The sequence below is a fragment of the Bombus vancouverensis genome, chromosome 1, assembly GCF_051014615.1.
Source record: "Bombus vancouverensis nearcticus chromosome 1, iyBomVanc1_principal, whole genome shotgun sequence".
NCBI lineage: Eukaryota > Metazoa > Arthropoda > Insecta > Hymenoptera > Apidae > Bombus > Bombus vancouverensis.
The window spans coordinates 14,412,734-14,433,607 of record NC_134911.1 but is presented as its reverse complement, the minus strand read 5'-3'; the positions used below and the strand labels follow the sequence as shown (position 1 = coordinate 14,433,607).

At 39.1% G+C, this 20,874-nt stretch overlaps 3 protein-coding genes across 10 annotated transcripts in view; all 3 read right to left on the bottom strand.

Annotated features, from left to right (window-relative positions):
* Positions 1–194: 194 nt before the first annotated feature.
* On the bottom strand, positions 195–4,894 carry LOC117153380 (putative pyridoxal-dependent decarboxylase domain-containing protein 2). Of its 3 annotated transcripts, none has more exons than XM_033327378.2 (10): positions 4,598–4,894; positions 4,291–4,476; positions 3,061–3,474; positions 2,708–2,989; positions 2,554–2,625; positions 2,241–2,477; positions 1,822–2,166; positions 1,451–1,724; positions 1,107–1,364; positions 195–1,024 (listed from the first exon to the last, which is right to left on the bottom strand). In XM_033327378.2, exons 1-10 carry the CDS (start codon positions 4,661–4,663, stop codon positions 774–776), a joined length of 2,385 nt encoding a protein of 794 aa, XP_033183269.1. In that variant the 5' UTR covers positions 4,664–4,894; the 3' UTR covers positions 195–773. The 3 variants fall into 3 exon arrangements, with proteins under 3 accessions (XP_033183269.1, XP_033183268.1, XP_033183267.1); XM_033327377.2 differs by having other exon boundaries at positions 1,451–1,736; positions 2,554–2,616; positions 4,598–4,893; XM_033327376.2 differs by having other exon boundaries at positions 1,451–1,736; positions 4,598–4,892.
* Positions 4,895–5,388: 494 nt separating this feature from the next.
* mRpL12 (mitochondrial ribosomal protein L12) lies at positions 5,389–6,569 on the bottom strand. The gene is made up of 4 exons (XM_033327722.2): positions 6,412–6,569; positions 5,916–6,156; positions 5,700–5,828; positions 5,389–5,620 (listed from the first exon to the last, which is right to left on the bottom strand). Exons 1-4 carry the CDS (start codon positions 6,480–6,482, stop codon positions 5,504–5,506), a joined length of 558 nt encoding a protein of 185 aa, XP_033183613.1. The 5' UTR covers positions 6,483–6,569; the 3' UTR covers positions 5,389–5,503.
* Positions 6,570–7,403: 834 nt separating this feature from the next.
* The window catches only part of step (cytohesin steppke), a 60,316-nt gene continuing 46,845 nt past the window's right edge, over positions 7,404–20,874 (bottom strand). For 5 of the 6 annotated variants that reach the window (XM_033328010.2, XM_076620225.1, XM_076620216.1 and 2 more), the window contains 5 exons: positions 16,050–16,655; positions 13,847–13,958; positions 11,952–12,179; positions 10,724–10,793; positions 7,404–10,383 (listed from right to left, as the gene is read on the bottom strand). In XM_033328010.2, coding sequence (XP_033183901.1) covers positions 10,296–10,383; positions 10,724–10,793; positions 11,952–12,179; positions 13,847–13,958; positions 16,050–16,655 — 1,104 coding nt within the window. In that variant the 3' untranslated portion in view covers positions 7,404–10,295. Of the gene's footprint in view, positions 10,384–10,723; positions 10,794–11,951; positions 12,180–13,846; positions 13,959–16,049; positions 16,656–16,732; positions 18,866–20,874 lie in introns of those variants that run through there. The other variant, XM_076620232.1, reaches the window with a different exon arrangement.

Here is a 20,874-nt window from a genome sequence, read left to right as displayed (position 1 = left end):
ATTATGTATGTGTCTTTTTTCCGTTCTTAATGTATGTTGTGCTTCATGAAGAAAGAACTCGCAAATAAAATGTAAAAAATGTAGTCTGTAAAGTAAAATGTGGAAAAATTTAAGTTTGATTGATAAACTTATTCAGAATGTATGTGTACATATCAATGTAAAACACTGTTGTTGGAAACTTAAATAGTCAGCTGTTCAATTTATGTAGTTTTATTGTAAAATCGATACTCATTCGATAAACTAAAAATTTAAAGGGAACTCTTTTCATGTTGCGTTATGAAAGTAAGAAGATACGCTTCTGATTATTGTGCTACGAGAGAAATACTTTAATGAATGAGGAACAGTTATCACTTGTTATCAAATTAACTCGTAGTAAGATTAACATCTTTGCTTATTATCAGTCTAATAAGTACACAAGCCATCTTCGATAGATCTTGCTAGTATCCATGAAATTAAATTGTCGATGAAAGTAATAAAACGGATAAAATAGAAAAAAATAATACGACTAATCCAAGATGACAGAAAAGTAGCATAAAATAGTTTATTGAAGAAAGAACGACAGAAAGGACAGCGTGGCTTTACCTTTGTCGATTTATTAAGCTCCTCAACGCTTTAGAAACGCTAATTCTTTTGCTGTGCTCTGAGAATGTAAAGGGTAGCTTCTACCGAAAACGCTCGATCGTTTCACCTAGAGCATCGCTCCTTTGTCAAGTTCAGAGATTTGAACTTAACGAACTGAATCTTCTTCGATTAATCGTATCGTTTAATGTTTACTACGACTTCACCTCACCGGATTCTTCTTTTACCTGCGGGTGGGGTATGGTATTTGTGATTACAGAGATACTTTTTCCACTCTGTAAACTGGAATGGCTCGATGAACGACTATGACTTTGGCTACCAGCGCCAACTGGAGTCTGTACAAGGGGCTGTGGTGGAGTTCTAGCACCAGATCCATTAATCACCGTGGAGTTTGGTTGCAATTGCATATGGTATTTGTAAATATTCTCTGTACTCTCGACAACTCCTGGATGCGAAAAATATGTCATTGACTAATTAATTAATTATGGATACGTAAAGGAAGTTTAACGTGTAAATAAAGTATGTACCGGCTTGTAAATTTAAACTACGTCCACGAACTCCAGTTTCTTTCGAGGGTGGACTCCACCAATTGACGAAAGTTCCAACGACAGGCACGTGTCTAAGAATACCTTCTTGCCATAATTTTTCTGCATTTTCTCTTTCCAAGTCCGTCTGTGCTGCTTCGATACCTCTTTTCACCACTTCGGATATAGTATCCAATAGCTTGGAGCTAGCTTCTACTTTTTGACCGACTTGTAGAACTAAGGATAGTAATTCGGCCACATCTGTGAAAAATTATATTTTGTTTCAAGTCCACATGCTAGATAAACTCAAATCAACTGTGGGACAAGAAATGTAAATCTTTGCTCACCTGTATCTTGTGTAACCATACCAAATCGTACACAAGCTAAGCCGTCGGCGCCTTCTCCTAGAGAAAATGCCGCGTCTGTGTTCCGTAAAGCTTCAACTAATTGCGTGTTTAATCTGTTCAATTCCTCTTTTGCCTGATCGGTCATGACGTGGATCCAAGTAGGAGGTGCGTATCGTACACCGCCTAAACCTGCCCAATCAGGCATTTCTACCAAATGTAAAGAGTCATTCTCTGAGACTAATCGCACGAACGTTGCTTTATGCTCGACCGTTGCCTGTAATATTTCCTATTATGCAAATGGCAGTGGTTAGTTGACAAATAATTGTCACTACCTTAACTGCATATGACCGTCACTTTTAAAATATACTCACTATCTGCTGTTCCAAACAAGCTATTACGTTATCTATATCCTCGGTCGTAGGAGGTTGGTCTGGATTTTCTAGAGGACAAATACGAATCGCAATACCATGATGTTCTATTTCACACAGCTCTATTTGTACGTTTTCAATGTCTCTTTGAAGAATTTGTCCTAGCCAGGAATTTAATTTATCGTAATAAGGAGGAACACGTTCTGTTGTCTGTGGATCCCTGTCTGCAGGTACAAATTGAAACACTAATGCACTGGCTACAGCTTCGAATAGTTGTGGATTATTCACGGGGTTTGTTAGGAGCTCGTTTATGGTATACGACCCTGTTTCTCCTCCAGGTGGTTGACTCTGGAAAACAAACCGTACGATTTGGAACGAAAATTCGAATTATGGAACAGGATATCATTGTTCGGATCAATTACCAGTATCCTTATGCAAGAAAATTTCTTAATTTTATTGTATAATTCTTCCACAGCCAAAAAGCATCTCTTTAATCTATTATGTACACCATCTCTACCTAACACTTGCAAAGTGGCCCACAAGGGTAAAGTCGGTAAACGTCTTGACAACGAATCTGTCATTAAACCTGATACCAGAGACAAAGTTGTGTCTCTTGGAGTAGGTCGACCACCTTTCGTATCTGTTAATCTATACAGTGTCTATGTATACATTAAGAAAATTTCAACAATACCTAAACAGTTTTTCAACCGAATGTATATATGTATAAAAGGATACTACTACTGGTAGTGATGGTATACCAAGCCATATTCCAAGAGGTAACGTAACACTATCTGCGATCTTCGAAGGCTGAAAATCAAGAAAAAGTCCGTATATTACACACTTTTAACCTTAAAGGATAAAATGAAATAAATACTAAATATGAACACACCAGATCCTTCGCAGAATTATTTAACGCTAACGCGGCTAAAGAATGACCTCTAAGGTGGAGCCAGACATTGTACTTGTCGCAAATTGCACGCAATCTAGCGATATTGTCACAGTGTCCCGTTAATACTGATCCCGCCTCTGCCAATACCAGGAGCGGTGTCACGCTATTTGATTGCGTGTCTTCTGCGAGGCGGCGTTCCAAAGCTGACACGTCCATGCTATATCGCGATCCAAACATTGTGTTATGGGGGATGGGTCTTACACAATGGAGTGGCAAAGAAAGCTAAAAAATAGAACACAAATCTATGGTTATACGCCCACATTTTTTGTGAATCAAACTCTAAGTTTATATACCTGTTTGCACAGATGTTGAACCACACCTAAAGGTGCGGCCACAGAACTGTAAATTAAAGGTGGTGAGGCCGCAAGCGCGGTGAAACCTTCCTCCATATACCGGGGATATTTCCTGTGTAAAGCCAACCTGGTCACTCTGACTAAACCTTCCAAGTGATCTTCGTGAAACGAAGAAGCGCAATCGACGAAACGGAAAATATGACTTAGCCATCTGGTTGTATCTGCGGCCAATCGGCCAGCTAATCTCTGAGCATGCGATTTTGGAAGTGCGAGCGCGTAAGCAGAAACAGTGTGTGCGATTAACGCTAATTTTGCTGGCTCTGTTAATGTTGGTAAGGTAGTCACTTGACTCGTTGCCGTTTCCGTTGTATCATCTTTCACTGGTTGGGGAGCGTCTTCGTGAATTACCAAGTCCTGTAAGCATGATTTATAATTAAATTTCAAGTTTTTCCAAGAGTATAATTACAATCACTAAATAGAAATATATGTGTATGAACAAGAAATATATATGTATGAACAAGAAATATATGTGTATTATAATAAATACATGGTCGTGAGTGTAACTCAAATTACGTATATTTTAATGAAAATTGAATAATGTTTACCTATTACAATTAATATATCTATTACTACATCCAATAAAAGATAAATACAAATCGATACATGTTTGTAAGAACATCACGAAATCATATATGAAAAGTGAGAATGAAACCCTGATATGAATGGATCAAAAATTTTGAAAATTTTTACATTTTTTGGCAGATACGTTCAATTAAAGCCTTGACATGAATGGATCAAAATTTTTGAAAATTTTTACATTTTTTGGCAGATACGTTCAATTAAAGCCCTGACATGAATGGATCAAAATTTTTGAAAATTTTTACATTTTTTGGCAGATACGTTCAATTAAAGCCCTGACATGAATGGATCAAAATTTTTGAAAATTTTTACATTTTTTGGCAGATACGTTCAATTGAAGCCCTGACATGAATGGGTCAAAATTTTTGAAAATTTTTACATTTTTTGGCAGATACGTTCAATTTAAATAATTGAAAAAAGAGCGGCGGCTTCCAATTCTAGAAGAACAGTTAAACGATTCGTAACAATCATAGAGCCACGTGACGAGTATTCGCCAAAATCAGAGCTATACCGACCAATTAACATGCAAATCTAAGGGAAACAACCAATAGCCGCGAATCAATGGTTTCTGCTAGCGTCGTATTTACCTACCTGAATTAAAGTTAATATTTCGTCGGCAGTTTTTGATTGCGAGAGGAACCCAGAGGGATTGTTCCAGGTGGTACCGCCATCGTCTGCTGCCTTTTCGACAGCTTCCTCGAGCCTTGATATCACCTGCGAGGCTTGAAACTCTAATGCGGCTACTTCGTTCGACGTAGACCCACCTCCGGTACTGACCTGTCAAAATGATCGAAAAAGACCGGGATAATAGGGTATTGTCGGTAGCAAAATTTCTTTCGATACTTCGAAAGCTACTATTACGTTATCACGCACTGTCTTGATCACGGCTGACACGAACCTCGAGTATGTTTTGCGCTATACTTTCCATCGTCGCTTTATCGTTTGTGTCAGTCTCCTCAGCCATCGTGGCAATAGTCGTCGTGGCGCAGTACCGTCGCAATTCGACTTCCGTTCACCGCCGCTGAACACTAGCAAAATTCCCACAATTTCCGTTCTACGATTAAAAATAGATTTTATATAGATGTATACCCCCGAAACGCGATACACTTTAGGTTCGATAAAAGTATTTTGTATTCTTCTTCTGGCATTAACTGGTAATTAAAGAAAAGACGACTAGTTAGTTGATACGGTCCTTATTTTATCGATACGGCTTTTATCGCAGTGCCAGTTGTTCAATTCGCTGATTAGCTGAAATGCAGTACTTTGCATACGTATCAGCTTATTAACATACATGTGCTTTTAATTTAAACGAAGGACTTCGAATGAATATTGAAAATATGTTAGTTATTTGCAAATGTTCGAAGAAACAACTCTTATTAACGCGATTAAATTTTTTTAGTCGTTTTTTCCGATTTTATTAGAATTTGCAGAAATGGAAATTACGTTTATTTGAAAACATGCAATTGATAATATTAAATAAATGAATATTAAAATGCACAGTTTTTTATTTCACATTATGGTTTTCTGTACAATTCTAAATTATTTATATGATTAAAATTATTAAAATTTTTTATATAACAATAGTGTAAAGCATAATTTAAATGTACACTTAAATGTTAATCTTTACTTGTAAGATTTATTTATGAACAATGTACGCAAAAACATGGAAAATAAGTTGGTAAAATGATAAAAATAGTGGAATTGTTTTATTTTTGTTTAATGGATCATTGTAAATGCTTACTTTATTATAAAATTCTATTAAATCCATAAAAGATGAATTTCCGTATATATTTACATAAAGGAATTAAACAATTTCAACTGTAGCACCAACTTTGGTGACAATTTCCTTTATCTTTTCAGCCTCTTCTTTCGGGATATCAGATTTGATTGTAGCTGGTACACTCTCAACAAACTTTTTGGCCTGTATAGAAAAAAGATTACAAATTTTAATGAACTTGATAGGATTTTGTTGTACACAATATATAAGGCAAAAGAGTTACCTGAACAAGATTACAATCTGGTAATATGGCCTTTATCTCTTTTATTAGAGCAATCTTTTGTTTTTCATCAAAAGCAATAAGTTTAATAGTAAATGCAGTTTGAACTATTTGAGATTCTTCACTCTCTTCCTGAAACAAGACAATTTTTATGCATATATGTATAAGTATATAATTTTTCTTAACTTTATGAAATTCTTATAATAGCAGCATATATACTTCTACTTTTGGTGCAGCACCAACAAAACCACCCATAGGCATTATAGGTGCATCTGGCAAGTTTAATCTTTTTTTAAGTAAGTCACTCAATTGAGCTACTTCTATAAGATTTAAGGAAACAATGTGATTAGCGATCATCTCTATTTTAGCATTAACTGGTTCTTGCTGTGTAGAAACAGACTCAGACACAGAAGTTGTATTAGCTGTAGCAGCAGCTGCAACTTCTGATTGTTGAATAATACTAAAACATAAGAATTAAAATAAAATTAAGAGAGTGTGAACGATCATTTTCTAAAACTACAAAAACTACCATTGTAAAATAGACACATCATTTTTTTACAATTCAACTTGTTTCATCATACTGTGTTACATCATTTTGATGTAATTATTCGGACTGTATTTTATATATTAAATAGTAGTTTAAAGATACCCAGAAAAGTGAGGTTATGCAATCACGTTTCACTAAATTGCATATTTTCAACATAATAATTCGTACCATTTGTGAAATTGGCGAATTTGATGGATATTCCTTTGACAGCTAAATCGTAATGTATGCATTATATTCATTTTACAGTGGTTTATAAAACTAAAACTTTTTTCACATAAAAACAGCGAACAATGAGAATGAAAACGTTAAGAAATGATAAATGGGTCAAACGTTTCACCACGACATCTAGGATCATTTTAGAGAATTTATAACGCCTACAGTACCATTGATGATAAAAATGTTTTCGTTAGAAAATAGTAAAATAAAAGCCGATTTGTAATAATTCGATAGTTGTATTAAAACGCATTAAAAAATTACTGTTTAAAAAGCTCAGATTTTCAGTTTACTTAATAGTTCGAAAATAAAAAATAACTTCACTTAATAGTTTCAAAAACGAACATTAATTTATGCAGTCGGGACGTATTTAAACTAGAAAATGTTAAGAATATAACATGTTCTGCACAAAATCACTGTTTCAACAGTTGCAGAAGTATAAGATTCTATATTTCCTTCGCAAGCTATTCTATTCTATACGTTACTTGTAATTTCACACTATACTGAATCGATAACGTTGCATGCGACAAGAAAATGATATGGGGGGTCAGGTGAACCCCAAACATGGTTCACGACAAAGCATTGAATATCGCGTGTAGTCTGTGCCTCGTCGGTCATAATACATACGTACATTATATTTTTGATTGGACATTAAAAACATTAAAACTATCGGAAATATATAATCGTATATTTAGTTAAAAAGGTACAAAAAAGACTTTCCAATCTTTAAATTTATTTATTTTAAATAAAGATAGTTGTCTACGAGATTTTTTACGAAATGGAAATATTTATTAATTACGTTTAAATTAATACATATAAGATCGTAAATACAGTACACAGATCAGTATGAATACATAACAATTATCGAGTGAAAATAATATACAACGAAATATACAATTCTGCACTGTAAAATACAGTTTTCTTTATACAATTCTTAGATTGAATAAATCACTTTACTAATACACAAGTTTTATTACTTGCAAGTGTGCATCATTTTTATCACTTGACGAGTTCTTCATCAAGAAACAAAATTTGTGCTCTCTTATTTTCGAATTCAATCAATCGTTTTGATTAGAGTATTTTAGATTAAATTATAACTTTACACATTGTTCGGGTTGATTTTTCTTTTCTTTTTATCACTTTATTTCTTATGAAAAAATTTCTCGTAAGTCGTATCGTTACTCTTTTTAAAATAGGTATTCGAACAATTCTACATCTCTGCACATCAGCGTGTTATTTCAATAATTTGGTGTAGTAGTAAATGTAATTAATCAATCTTTCCCCAAATAAAGTACAAATTATATTACATCAACCTACAAACAATTCTTCAAGGAAACATGATATGAAGGATGTGAACACGTTAAGCAATTCTCCTAAACTAACTTTACACAACTCCTTAACAATGTGTGACCAGTTTTTTTTACATCTATCGTTACTGTAGCATTACGGAAGGAAGGAATCATCGACGTTGTTGGATAAATATTACAGACGAATAATGATCAACGTGGTGTCCCTCGAATTGTTTGTATAATGTGGTTGCAGGCAGTTGAAGAAAGGAAAGAAAAAAGAGAAAATAGTCTGTACAAAGATGATTCAAGGACGGGTCGGTAACCACGAATCAATTGTCTGTCCATTAGTCGAATAGAAATAGTGCGTTTCTTCGAAAACTACAATTGGGTACAAATTACTGTCTCGCAGAACAGTTATACATCCTACCATGAGTAGCGTGACGTTAAAAAACTTATATCCTATTAGTCTTGGCCCTATATAATTACTTCTGCGTTTCATTATTTAATGTATGTATAATAAGGCTTCTTCGATGTCTGACTCTCTCGTATGTAGCAAGAAAAAAAAGAGAACATAATTAATCCTGGAGTTCTATTACATACTCCTTGCATATGACGGATTAATTGTTACGACTAGCTTGAACAAGATCTCAAAGGCACCCGCATCTTTGCCTTTCCTTTTTATCTTCTTGTCTTTCCTCTATGTATTGGTACGATTATGATTTAAGCTCGCTAGGTAATCGCTAAGATGGACCTACGTTTAGAAATTGCGACACGAAGACGGATCGGTACGATTTCTTAAACTAGAATCGGAGAACAATAGCGAGTAGTGTAAAATCTGCTTCGGCAACTACTTAATTACAAATAAACATTTGAACATTTGAACATTTGAACATTTGAAATGCGCTATTTCCTGTAAAAAGGGCTCGATAAGTAGAAAGAGCTTGACTAGCGACAATCGATACACTTTGTAAATATAAAAAAGGTTGCGGTTATCTACAAAAATCATTACCAAATGTATTCGAAAAATCTATCGTGATATATTTTTCTTTGCCTAAATCATTTAAAAATGAAAAAGCAGGAAGAATAACCTAGACGAATAAGTTATTTTTAACGCATAATAACAAATCTATGGATTTCGTAGATAACGCGGATCCACGCTTCTGTAAATTAAGCTTATATTTCAGTTTTTTGTTGCGAGAATTTAAATACTGTCAGGATGCAGGCTCTTAATTGGATCTTATCAAGTTACTATTTAACTTTCGCGTACTATCATAACTATTATATTGCGATATATATAATGCACAAAGTTACGCGCCTCGTGCGTAATATGTATATTTATATATATGTATATATTTATATTTATATATATATAATTCAAACGAAAAAAACGCAAATCGTTCTAGCCTACTGTCACGTAATTGGCTAACATGCCATACTTACAAACTGTACGACAATGTACAGTTTAAGATGATTTCTGGCATATCGAGGAAACGTTTTGAACTAGTCTTATCTATACACTTTTCATTCTTCTCTCAAATAAATACACAACTATCACATTAATGCACGCGTCTTACCAATTCGTTCTCGCGTTTATAATTGTTCGTTTATAATTGTTTGTAAAGTCTTTGTTCCATCACACTTCCTAATCACCTTCGGTTGGAGGTAAAGAACCTCCGGTTCTTTTTCTTCCTTGCAAAGAACGCGAAACGGCATTGTCACGCGCGAAGGTTCCGTATAAAATAAATATTTTACGCATATTTGGATTGCTCGAAGCAATATCGAGCTTCGGTAATTCTCTAAAGCTGCCAGAAAATAAGAAAGATTTCACTCTTTCCAAAATTGTCTCTTCTTTGTTCTGGACGAATCTATCATCCCATCGATCGATAAGCTACACGCGTCATATTCTTCTATCAACTTCCCCAAACATTCCGCCGAAGCTTCCCTCAGAACATCTTTTACCTATCTTTTTGCGAATTCTACGAAAAGAAAAAGTAGTCTTCTCGCGTCTAATTCGAACTTGTCCAGCACCGTCGACGAGATCGTTGGATGTGTATACGGTTTACTACCTTCAAAGTTACTACAGCTTTCAACGTTTCTCTCTCTCTTTCTCTCTCTCTCTCTCTCTCCCTTTCTCTCTCTCTCTCCCTTTCTCTCTCTCTCTCTCTCTCTCTTTCTACTCGTTCATCTTTTAGGGAAACGTTTCGTGTCTATCGTCGAAATCTGTTTAAATAATACACATCTAGGCCCCTAAAACGCAGCGTAAATTCTTATACAAAACATAATGTCGAACGATCCTCAATCAATAGCATCGTTTTCCCCTTCCTTTCGTATTTGTCCCTGTGTCTTGCGTGTCGCTTAAACTACATTGACGAACATTCATCAACAGGTGAAGCGAACATCTGTATATCTTCTGCTAGATCAGCGCAGTCGGATGGAGCTCCGTACAGATTAGTTTGATTGTATTTCACGATCCTGATAGGAACGTAGGCTCGTGAATAGACAGTCTTGTGTCTCGCCAGGCTTCTCTAGAAGCTGTGTCCATGGTAAAGTTTAACTCTTCGAATGTACATTTGTCTTTTGCGCCTTCTTTTTCCTGGCTGCAAGCATGTCGTAGAAGGGATTGTGCGATATGCTTTGCCTAGAATTGAAAAAATTGCGAATTATAGAAGCGAATTTGGATTGCATTACGAGCGAAAGATACGTTTTAGGCGATAGTAGAAATATTTGAATTTATTAAATCACTGATAAAATTAATTGCGATATTTGTGTAAAAGTTGTTTGTGCTTAAAAACTTTTAATAACAAAAAAGAGGAAGAATCGTGTTACAAACCCTCGACCATTAAAAGCGTAAATTATATAAACTCAAACCGTCCACAATTTTCAGTAAAAGATTCACGGAAGCGTTAAATAAGCAGCACTAACCTCAGTCAGAAATGGAAGTCTTCTTTGAATTATTCACAGAATGAATAACAACTTACCGCACGCATTTGATCCATTCTTCTTTCTCTTCGTCCGTGGCCGCAGACATTCTGTACACGGTGTGTTTGCCTGTAAAGAGCAAAGAACAACAGTTACAATTCCGGTGTAATTACTGCGAGCACGACGACGTGCTATGAAAAAAAAGGGCTGCGTTAAATGGCAACGCAACACGCATAGGATTCGATCGTTTCACACGAGAAAGACGTTTTGCCCGACCGATACTTGAATTCTTTATCCTTCGTGCTCTATTAATTCCCTGGCTCTTCCAGGTTTCAATTTAGAGAAGCCAACGTGCGTTTAAAATTGCATTTTTTTCTCCAAGTGATCATTTCGTTCCTACGCTGAAATTACGCATGAGAAAAGGCAGCGTAATGCTTTTGATACGTAATTTAAAAAAAACAATGTGCATTCGCTTAGCTGATTCTCTTAATGGTTCCCACGCGTAGGATAATCATTAACCCATTATAAGAACCAAAGTCACGTCAACGCATCAACGTTTCATTTATAATTATATTCTTGACCAATTGATTACATCGAAGTCATATAATTCGTGCCGTAATACTGCGTTTACAACTTGCGACTTTCACGCGTTATTTCGCCTCTTCTGCCTCGACAGATTGACTCTCGTTCAGATAAGCGAAATTGCTTAAATTCAGGTGACTTGACCGGTCAACGCCGTTAGCCGCGCTGGAAACACTCGTTCCCGGCCGATCACGAAAGTTAAGCAGCAGCGGTCACGGGAGCGGTCTAGGATGGGTGACCGCTCCGTGAGGCGTTGACGAAGAGGAGACGCGCCGAAGCCATTTTTCGCCCTTGGAGTTTTGGGCCAATTCAATAGTCAGGAAATATTAGGACTGGCTAGAACAGAGAACGCGTGAAGGGGGGGTGCAACTGAAGTTAATTCATAAAAGTGGTTGCTGGAGCACCCCTGTCATACGCGTTGAATGGTCATCGTGGAGAGTCTTAGTCGGTAAGAGTCCGACACTACTCTGCTGTTACGCAATTACTGCAACAGCGGAGTGTCCATGAGGATTTCTCCACGTACAAAAAAAAGAGGTAACTTGAACGAGCTGATCGAAGTTACAACAATCTACGATTGTTAAAAGTGTCCAAGTATAGCGCAGGCTCGAGTAATTAAACGCGCTGATAGCCGTAATCGAGTGGATTGGGTGGTAGGTCACGGAACCGATCAATTAAGGCTTTCATCTAGGATCCCCGGTTAGGTACCTTCGACAACTTTTCCCTCGCTGTCCGTCTTGCACGCTTTGATGAACTCGGAGCCAGCGGCGTATAGCTCGAAGCAATGCGGCTTGTGCCGATCCTGCACCTCTCTGACCTGAATGTTTTCCAGCGGAATGATGCCTCGTGGCTCCTTGTCGGTCGTGTACTCGAAGTAATACAGACAGTTGTCGTTTAATATGAACCACCGTCTCTTCCAGCTCTTGTAGCGTCCGCCTGAAACAACCATCAACGATTTAAAAGCTAACGATCGATGCACAACTATAATTGCGTTATTTACCTGCTGTCTCCGTCAGGGCAGCAGAGGGACAAAGCGATACGATATAAGAAAAGTACAGACACTTTGACGGGTTTTTCGTCTCGTTGTCGTCGGGGAATGCTTCCGGACCAACGATTCCCAAACGTATTTCCCATTTTTCGTCCTTCCTCAAATCTTGCATGAACGTAATACACGTAATTACGAGGCAGGCAACGTCCGTCAATTTGTAAATTCTATTTTTGCGTTTCAGCGCGACTGAACATAGAATGCCAGCAGTCACGCGTCGTATCTCGAATCACCGCCAGTATCTTTGGAATGCTTGGGCATAATGGTGAAAATATTCGAGTCGCCCGACCGAGGCTTTCGACCTCTGTGGCCGGACAGTTTGGGAAACGCTGTTCCAGGATGTTCTCACTCGTCCCTGTAACCCTTTGCAGCGACAACCTTATCGTCTCATCTGGTTTCGATTGTACACGGAGAATGGGCTGTTCTCGATCGCGAATCGATCGTTTGATTATGGCTGGTTATTAACGATCGATTCCTTGTACGGATGCATCGAGCGAGTATTTTTGTCCGTCCCGTAGGCCTTTGAATACCCGCATACATCGTGGAAACCATCCGGATCGCTTTACGCGCCATGGGTGGCGTGTACTTGCGGAACTACGTTGGCAATAGAGAACGCGTTAGCTCGAACAACGATCTTGGGAATTTAGAGGATTCAACGGTTTAGATTGATATAAAATATTTACCATGTAGATTAATATAAAATAATAACGAAAATTTCTAAGACCAGAAAGTTACGTACAATGTGAAATGTAAAAAGTATTCTCAGTGGGTGAGAAGTTCGTTAAGTCCTGCACCTGTGATTACTTTGCAACAAGAAACGTATCTTTTACGACATCAATCAGTACGGATCATTACTTTACTTGTATTTACTTTACTTTACTGTGTCGAAAGCTACAAGCTCTACGTGAACAAAAAAGCAGACAGGTCTACTTAACCCTCCGTAGGTAAACGTATTTTTCATATCTCGTAAGCAAACTGCTCCAGGCATTAAGAAAATCTAAGAAACATCTCCAGTCTGTGTTATCTATCTATGGATAACTAAGCCAAATGTACGAAACTTCGTGGATCGCTAATCCAATTTACCTACAGAGGATTACCTAAAGAAAAGGAACAAGTTACTTTCACTATACACAGCCTCTTTTAACATTCCTCGATTTTTAGAATCACTTTCCGTTTTAGGCGAAAATTACTATTTTACTATTTATGCAATCTTCTCTCGATTACTCTTCTCTACTTGTATACCGGAGAAAAAGCTTTCTCCCTGTTGCAAAGAAAGGTCGATGGAAAATTTGTTAAAAAAAAAATCCGCCGCTGTAAAGGGTTAACATCCTCATGCACTCGTAACATTCCCCGGAAGAAAGGGGATCGCATGCAAGCCGGGATACATTCGCAACATTATTCGATCAACAATGGCTCGAGCAGCGTTCTTTCTTCGTCCTTCTCTCAGCCACGCAAAAGACGTTTTCTCGTTTCAATTCATACCGGGTGAAGGGGAGAAGGGAAACGTCAGAAGGGTCAAAAGTCGAATTGCACGTTACACAGTCTACGAAAGAATTACCTTGCTTCCAGAGCCAGCCTTCCTTGTCAGGGTTGAAGAACGTGTGCATCAGATCGTTCCCGTCGTCTTCCGGTATCTTGAACGGTTCCGTCTTTATACTTTCGTATAAGCTCTGCAAAAGTAACGTACTGCTTTTAAAAAAATACCTATACGATCTTTGCGAGTAAATCATTTGGTTGTTCGAAATCAAGAGATATGATCTCGTATCTCTCATTGTTGTTTCAAAATTCGGATAAATCGGTGCGATGGAATCGCTTGTCTCGACGGTACGCAACGAGGAAGATACTAGAGGAAATTCGAGTTTCTGCGAGCCAAACGTGTCGTCAGTGGAAATTCTAGTTTTCCTAAACGTCTCTCGCAACCGTAAGAAAACACTTACTGCGAACATTATACAAAAAGGATTCGACGTTATAATATTATAAGTACAAATCGATTTACTCCAGACGATGCAAATAGCAAAAGAGACTATCTCGCTGAGAAGAGAAAAGGAAGCTACTCGTTTCATTTTTTACAAAACTTCAACCATTATCCACTTTAACCATTATCGCCAAAGCATAAATGAGAACTATAACGTTTATTCTCCGTTTATATGGCACGAAAGAAAATCAACGATGTACTGGACAGGGGCAGTATCGGCATTCCATTCTGCTCGTCGAAGACGATACATAAAATCGATGATATCCTGCAACTGGTAAATCTATGCTTACATAAGAGCAGCTGCATATGATCGCCAGTCTAGAATCGTTTTCGATCCGGCAACGCGTCGATTAGACGAGGTGAGACGAGGTGAAACGCAACGCGCCACTTTGCATAAATCTACCATTAAGAAATCACCGCAACGGACTTCCCCGTTAGTCAGTAGGTTCATTCTAATAACTGCGATCCGCCGGTTGTGAGGCGACTTGTAAAGCGCGCCAATTGCTTTATATCCTGGCCATGGATCACGCGGATGGAAACACGCGTGCATCACGACATAACACGAACGAAAGGTCGGCCACTGCACGCGAATGACGTACGTCCTTTGTTGCACACACTATTGCGTTATTTATCGTGTTTGTTAAGACCCACTTGCCTCCTTCTCCGCCGATCCTCGGCTCGTTTATTCAATTTGGAATTTTTGCACCAGTTCGTCTAACATTTAATGCCAATCGTCCGATATTCATTGGAATATAAGTCGATTAAATCCTAGTCGTATGGAATTTGGATTATCGAACTCCGTGTAGATACTCCGAGCGGACGACTGAATCGATCGGTCAAACGAGAATCTACGCGTGACGCAAACGTTTGCCAGGAATTTACCAGAAATTTCTGATTAATACGCTTTACGTCATCGGAAACGGGAACGGGAATAAACGCAGAATGTTTCAATAACTCGGTTAAACCGCAAACAATATCGTAAAGATTGCTTCCTCGTCGATAGAACTGATTAAAGTCAGCCGAAGCAATATACAAGTCTCATCTGGAAACACGATCCAACTCGATATTCCGAACGATATTCTAATGGCACGTGCAGCATTTTAGAAAAACGACAAATTGGAATTTCATAGCGCCCTATCTTTGAATTACGTCGAACGTGCACCGATTATTATCGACGATTTAGTATAGCGATCTAATTTCGACGTGTGTATCGCCTTTATTTATTTGCGGTGATAGAGCTCCACCTAATCATTACGGTTGCCCACACGTAATAAAATCGTTGCACCAACAGCGCTGCCCTAATTGCAGGAAATCTTTCGTGTATGTTTTCGCGGCACGGCTTGCGGAACAAGGAGAATTTGCATTTTTCGCGAAACACGAATATCGGGCGAAAATTGTAACGCGAAACGTGAAACTGCGAGTCCAGGTGGGAACGAGATTAAATCTCGAGGCACATACGCGAAAAGTAAAGCGAACCAAGATCGAATTAACCTTCGGAACTTTCACATTTTCATCGTCGCTCGAGGTTCGTACGATTACGCTGTAACGAACAACGAAGAGAAATAATGGAGCATTCTAGAAAATATCCAAAAATGTCCCCCGTCGATAGTCTGTAAATTATCGTTAAACATAGATCGCATGACTTTATTTATCGTCGTACGAGCAAAAAGATCTGGCTGCGATCTGACGTTGTAGGCTAGCTATACACGATTCGAGGAACGGTTCCCATAGAGAGACAAATGACACAGGAAGCGCAGATAAAGCGAGAGCGAGCTTTTGCACTCACCACAAGGAGTTCGCGAGGTAGGTCGCCGCCATTGTTGATGCCACGGTTCATGGAAATGAACTGTTCCACGCTGGGCTTATCCTTGACGCTCGGATTGTGCAGCGACGTGTTCAACATAATGATGGCGAAGCTAAGCACGTAACAGGTGTCCGTGTTGGTGAATATGTTCGGGTTCAACTGGCAGTACCTTTGCGCGAAACACTCCATCATCCGGTCGATCTTCTGCGCCTCACCGGGTAATCTGAACGACCAAAGGAACTGTCGAAGAGCTTGTACCAGGATCAGGTCTGTAAAATCGTGCAGTTCGACGAACGCTCGCAACACCCTCTCGTTGAAGTCGTGTCGTTCGCCCAGGTAGTCGCCGATCGCGGTTTTGTTCAGGCCCTCGCCCTTGTAAAGGAACTGGGCGACGTCCTCGGGCGTCGGGGCCAGCAGATTGTGCTCGATCAGGTACTCGATTCCCTTCTTAGGGTCCATGTTGAACTTCTTACGGCCGATAGACGTCTGTTTCGCCTTGTTCGACGGCTTGGTCTCGTCGGCCGCGAGACCACCGCCCTCCATCGCTTCCATCTCGGCCACCACTTCGCCCAGCTCATCTTTCAGTTGCTGCAACAGAAACGGACGGGTCAGCGAAACGTGCACGACAACGGCTTCCTCGTTCTCGCGAGCGAATCTCCACTCACGCTTCCATCTACCCTTGAATCGTCCTCTTCGTCCCGAATCGAACGATCGGTGTAACGCGATTTGCCAGGGGGAAGGTTCGAATCGAACGTGCCGTTTCGAGGTTCTAAGGTTGCTTCGCGGATCGAAGGTTTAACCTGTCTCCGCTTTCATTTGATTAATGTTGCGTGTAATGCCAGGTAGATCGAGTATCGCTCGAATTAGTCGCCACGACGAGCGAAACATTTGCTCGGCGAAGCTTTTCCTGTGGACGTCGAGGATATAGGGACGAATGAAGTTTGGAAGTAACTCAATCTGTTGGGACAGATTGCCCGGAAACGAAAGATCCCGAAGAACCTGGTACATATGTACATCGTGTAGGAAAGTTGCAAAGGAGGTCAAGAAATCCGATAGAATCGAACGCAACTGCGACTTACAGTTACGGTTGATTTCTTCGTGTATCTTTACTTATAGCGATACTTTTAACATCAAATTCCAACGACAATTTGTTCCACCATTATTCGAGGCTCTTTCAAACGATCGGCCGTTTAACCGCATTGCAGCAAATAGTAATATCGCGTTAAGATTCGATGCGAGAAACACCGTAGGATTTCGTAAAATCGACCAAGTTTCTACGGTTCTAAGTTCGTTCTTGCCTGATGCTCCTTCGTTTTTTTGCGCCTTACTACTTCCATCCTCCTCCTTCACTGTCGTCCCTTTATAAAAATCATCGCTATGGACGCACCCCATGTTTAAAGGAAGTCCTTCATCCGACATGGTCTCGTCTTTCCGATTTAGATAAGCAAAGAACTTTCCTAGGGTGAATACCGGGAGGGAAGCGTCACGAGTGTCACACCGGTATCTGTCTCGCCCACGTAGCTTTCGAGCTACCGTCTACGGTTTTATCATTACGGAATTAATCACAAATAAGACGCTGAGTTTCGCGTTTCAAGGTTTAGGATTAAAATTGCAGGAAATACCAGTTTCTCTGATCTCGCTATGTAGGATTTACTACCGTTTCGCTATCTTCTGTACAATTTTGAAGAAGGAGAGGATACGAATATCGCAGGAGAGGAACATGACAAGTACATTTTTGGTGATTTTCTGCTTTCAGATGTCGCACGCAACAATCGTGCAACCTTCTTTTTCGAGGTTTGTAAACGCCAAGCAGTTCACCAGCGATCGCAAGTACCAGTACGCGGACTTCCTGCCGAGTGTCTGACTCTACCAGTCGTTTGCAATTTCCTTCTGCGGTATTTCCCGCTGTACGCGCCGGATTTGGAGGGCATGCCGCGGATTCCGGTGTCCTTTTTTGTTTCCTTCTTCGAGCTGCTAAACTACGTCGAAATCATCGAAAGTGCTCGACCGACCAAGCAGTAGTTTTGCTTATTGTTAGTTAGATACGTCCGTATCGTTGCGAAAGAAGCGAAAAATCGTTCGACCGTTGCACCGTAATTGGCTCGACTTTATCGACTTTTATCAACGAATACGTTGCAAAACAGCTTAACTTTCAAAAGAATACAAGATCGATCGAATGTGTTACGAGAACTTGCTCCCCTTTCCCATTTTCTTTCCCCACCGACGTTTGAATTGGATAGAAATACGTGTCAATTTCTTCTACTTAATTACCCATCGAACACGATGCAACGATCTTCCGCGGCAGAAAATAATTCCACGCCGAATAATTCCATGCCGGAAAATCACAATTACGAAAATCAAGGCGAAACACAATCTCTTGTAACGTTGAACAAAAAGGAGGAAAAAGAGAAGAAGCCGCGATGTGTGTACGTAGTATGACAATGGAACGAGCGTACATTTTCATTCGTCGAGGTGAACAAGAGAAAAAATTGAAACGAGAAACGTTGGAATAATATTTCCACGGTGTCGTACGCGAACGCGTGTCTCACGGTTATGTTTTGACCCGGCCGCCTCCCAGAATGCACCACCTCCGACTTTAATACGGGATCAGACACTTCCGGAAAAACGCAGACACGTCTCTTAATTACGATATCGTGTCGAGGAAACTTCGAAATCTGTCTGTTCGGTTTCATTTATCCACCCAGAAGTTTTTTATCTTTGCGAATTTTGCCTGCCCATCCAATGCCTGTTTTGTTAGGATGATCATCTTTGCCCGGTATATCTTGAATCCTTGAATCTGATAAGTTTTTCGATAAAGAACTTATGTAAATAATTGATCAGAGTTGCGGATATATTTTCAAGCTGAATATTTGTGTTTCGATAAGTACAAGCAGACACGAGATCTTACGATCTTATAGCAATTTCCATGCGAGATTCGTTAGGAGAAGTGAAATAGATGAGTTCTTTGTAGATGATCAAAATAGGTTTTAAATGAAGACATTAGCGTGATTGAGCGTGCGCGTCTTGGAAAATGGCTTGAGGCGTCACGATCTTGCCAAGTATCTTCTCAACTGCATCAAAATTTAATATCGTCGCAGTAGGGTGAGTCACGAATGCCGACCAATTATGAATACGTTGGAAAAACGAAATTTTTACGACGACCGAAGTTCACGTATAAATCTTTAGTATGAAGTTTCAAATTACTCTTAATTACTCGTGCAACTGATCAGCGCGGTATAGAAATTTTATCTGAGAAGATCGCGCGTAGAAAACATTAATATAAAATTCTGAATGCAATTCTCCCGCGAAATACTCTATTCATTGAATTCTTGCTCACGGTACGCTCACCCCTTGTAAGTTTTTAATTAACAACAGACTCGAACGAGTAACAATCCCGGGGATTTTATTAAACAAACGATTCTCCTTTTGCTCTCGCGTCCGCGGATTCATTCCGCTCAAACAATGAGCATCTCTGACAGCCATCGAGAACAAATCTTCCGGTTTTTCCGTTTTGAAAGAACCGTGAAAACTTTTCGAAAAAGCATGATTTTTTTGTTATAAAAAAAGAAGACGGAGAAATGAAGGGGAAGAAAAAGTTGCCCTTTCGTACGGCAGAAAGATAAATTCTGCTTAATTACCGACAAAAGGATATCCGGCCTAATTAATGTTCGGGGTCGGCTTTCTTTCTCGCGAGAACCGCGCGATATTTCTCGAATGCTTAAGCGAGGAAATTATTCAACGATCTCGCTCTCTGCCCTCCTCCATTGAATTGTTAACCCGATTTCCAGAAATTGTCAAACTAATTGAGCGCGAATCTTTATTCGCGGAGCCATGAAAATTCCTCTTTCTTTTTTTTTTTCCGCGATAACTTTCGATTCACGATCATGAAACGAATCGAAAGGAATTCTGCGATATTGTCTTCCGTTCTGCTGGTAATTGCGTGCTAAGGTATAACAAGCCGTCTGTCGGCTTTAATTGCGCGTGTTTATAATATAATGTATTACTTAATAAGGTGGGTGCATCGAACTGGCGAATTAACTTTTTCCGTTAGCCGGCGCTTGAAACGTCTGGTTATCGCTGTGTAACTTTGCTAAGAGAAAGTAAATAACTCGTTGAGTAAGTTATTTGTTACAGTGATATGTGCACAGAAGAGGAAACGAGGATTGCCTTTTTACAAATGCTAATCGGATTTTTGAGTGCTTCGAAAGATTCTATCTCTATACTTTCGACCACATCGTAAGGAATTTTTCAACGTGATACGATTGAACGAGAGACACGATGACTCAAACCGAAAACTCGAATAATGGTTTAGAAAACGTTACTAAACTCGATGACTAAGAAAGAATTCTTCGCTCGAAAATAACCTACGATATTTCATGACGTATTTTCACTGTCTATCGCAAAGACTATACGCACATAATACGCAAAATATGCCTGTTGAACAGACGTCTGTTTAGACTCTATTTCTTCAGTCGTGTTTGTAAAACTACGATTTCACGCGAATATCAACAGACTACTAAATAATACAAAAATAGTATAGTTGCTTATACAAACGTATCGATTTCTGCTTACTGAAATCATTTCGACGTAAGTATACTGTACATAGAGGCATCCATTTTAATATCAAATATTAGTCGCAAATATGATAAATCCGAAATATGAAACAATAAATTGAGTAATAACGGAGGAAAACAACGAGCGCGCTGTTTGCTCGGAATAATAGAAACGGGGGAAAGAGAATTCGTCGGGGATCAGAATCCGGGGCCGGAGTAAATTTTCCACTTCCTTTCAGCCAGCTCGTCCAAAA

Bases quoted from the DNA above. Each gene is read 5' to 3' on its own strand.
- LOC117153380 (XM_033327376.2), bottom strand. From the start codon at position 4,663: ATGGCTGAGGAGACTGACACAAACGATAAAGCGACGATGGAAAGTATA. The intron at 2,990-3,060 runs GTATATAAACTT...TCTATTTTTTAG, and splicing joins TTCAACATCTGTGCAAACAG to CTTTCTTTGCCACTCCATTG. The intron at 1,025-1,106 runs GTACATACTTTA...TTTCGCATCCAG, and splicing joins TAGTTTAAATTTACAAGCCG to GAGTTGTCGAGAGTACAGAG.
- mRpL12 (XM_033327722.2), bottom strand. From the start codon at position 6,482: ATGAATATAATGCATACATTACGATTTAGCTGTCAAAGGAATATCCAT. The intron at 6,157-6,411 runs GTACGAATTATT...CTTATGTTTTAG, and splicing joins ATTCGCCAATTTCACAAATG to TATTATTCAACAATCAGAAG. The intron at 5,621-5,699 runs GTAACTCTTTTG...TTTTCTATACAG, and splicing joins CAGATTGTAATCTTGTTCAG to GCCAAAAAGTTTGTTGAGAG.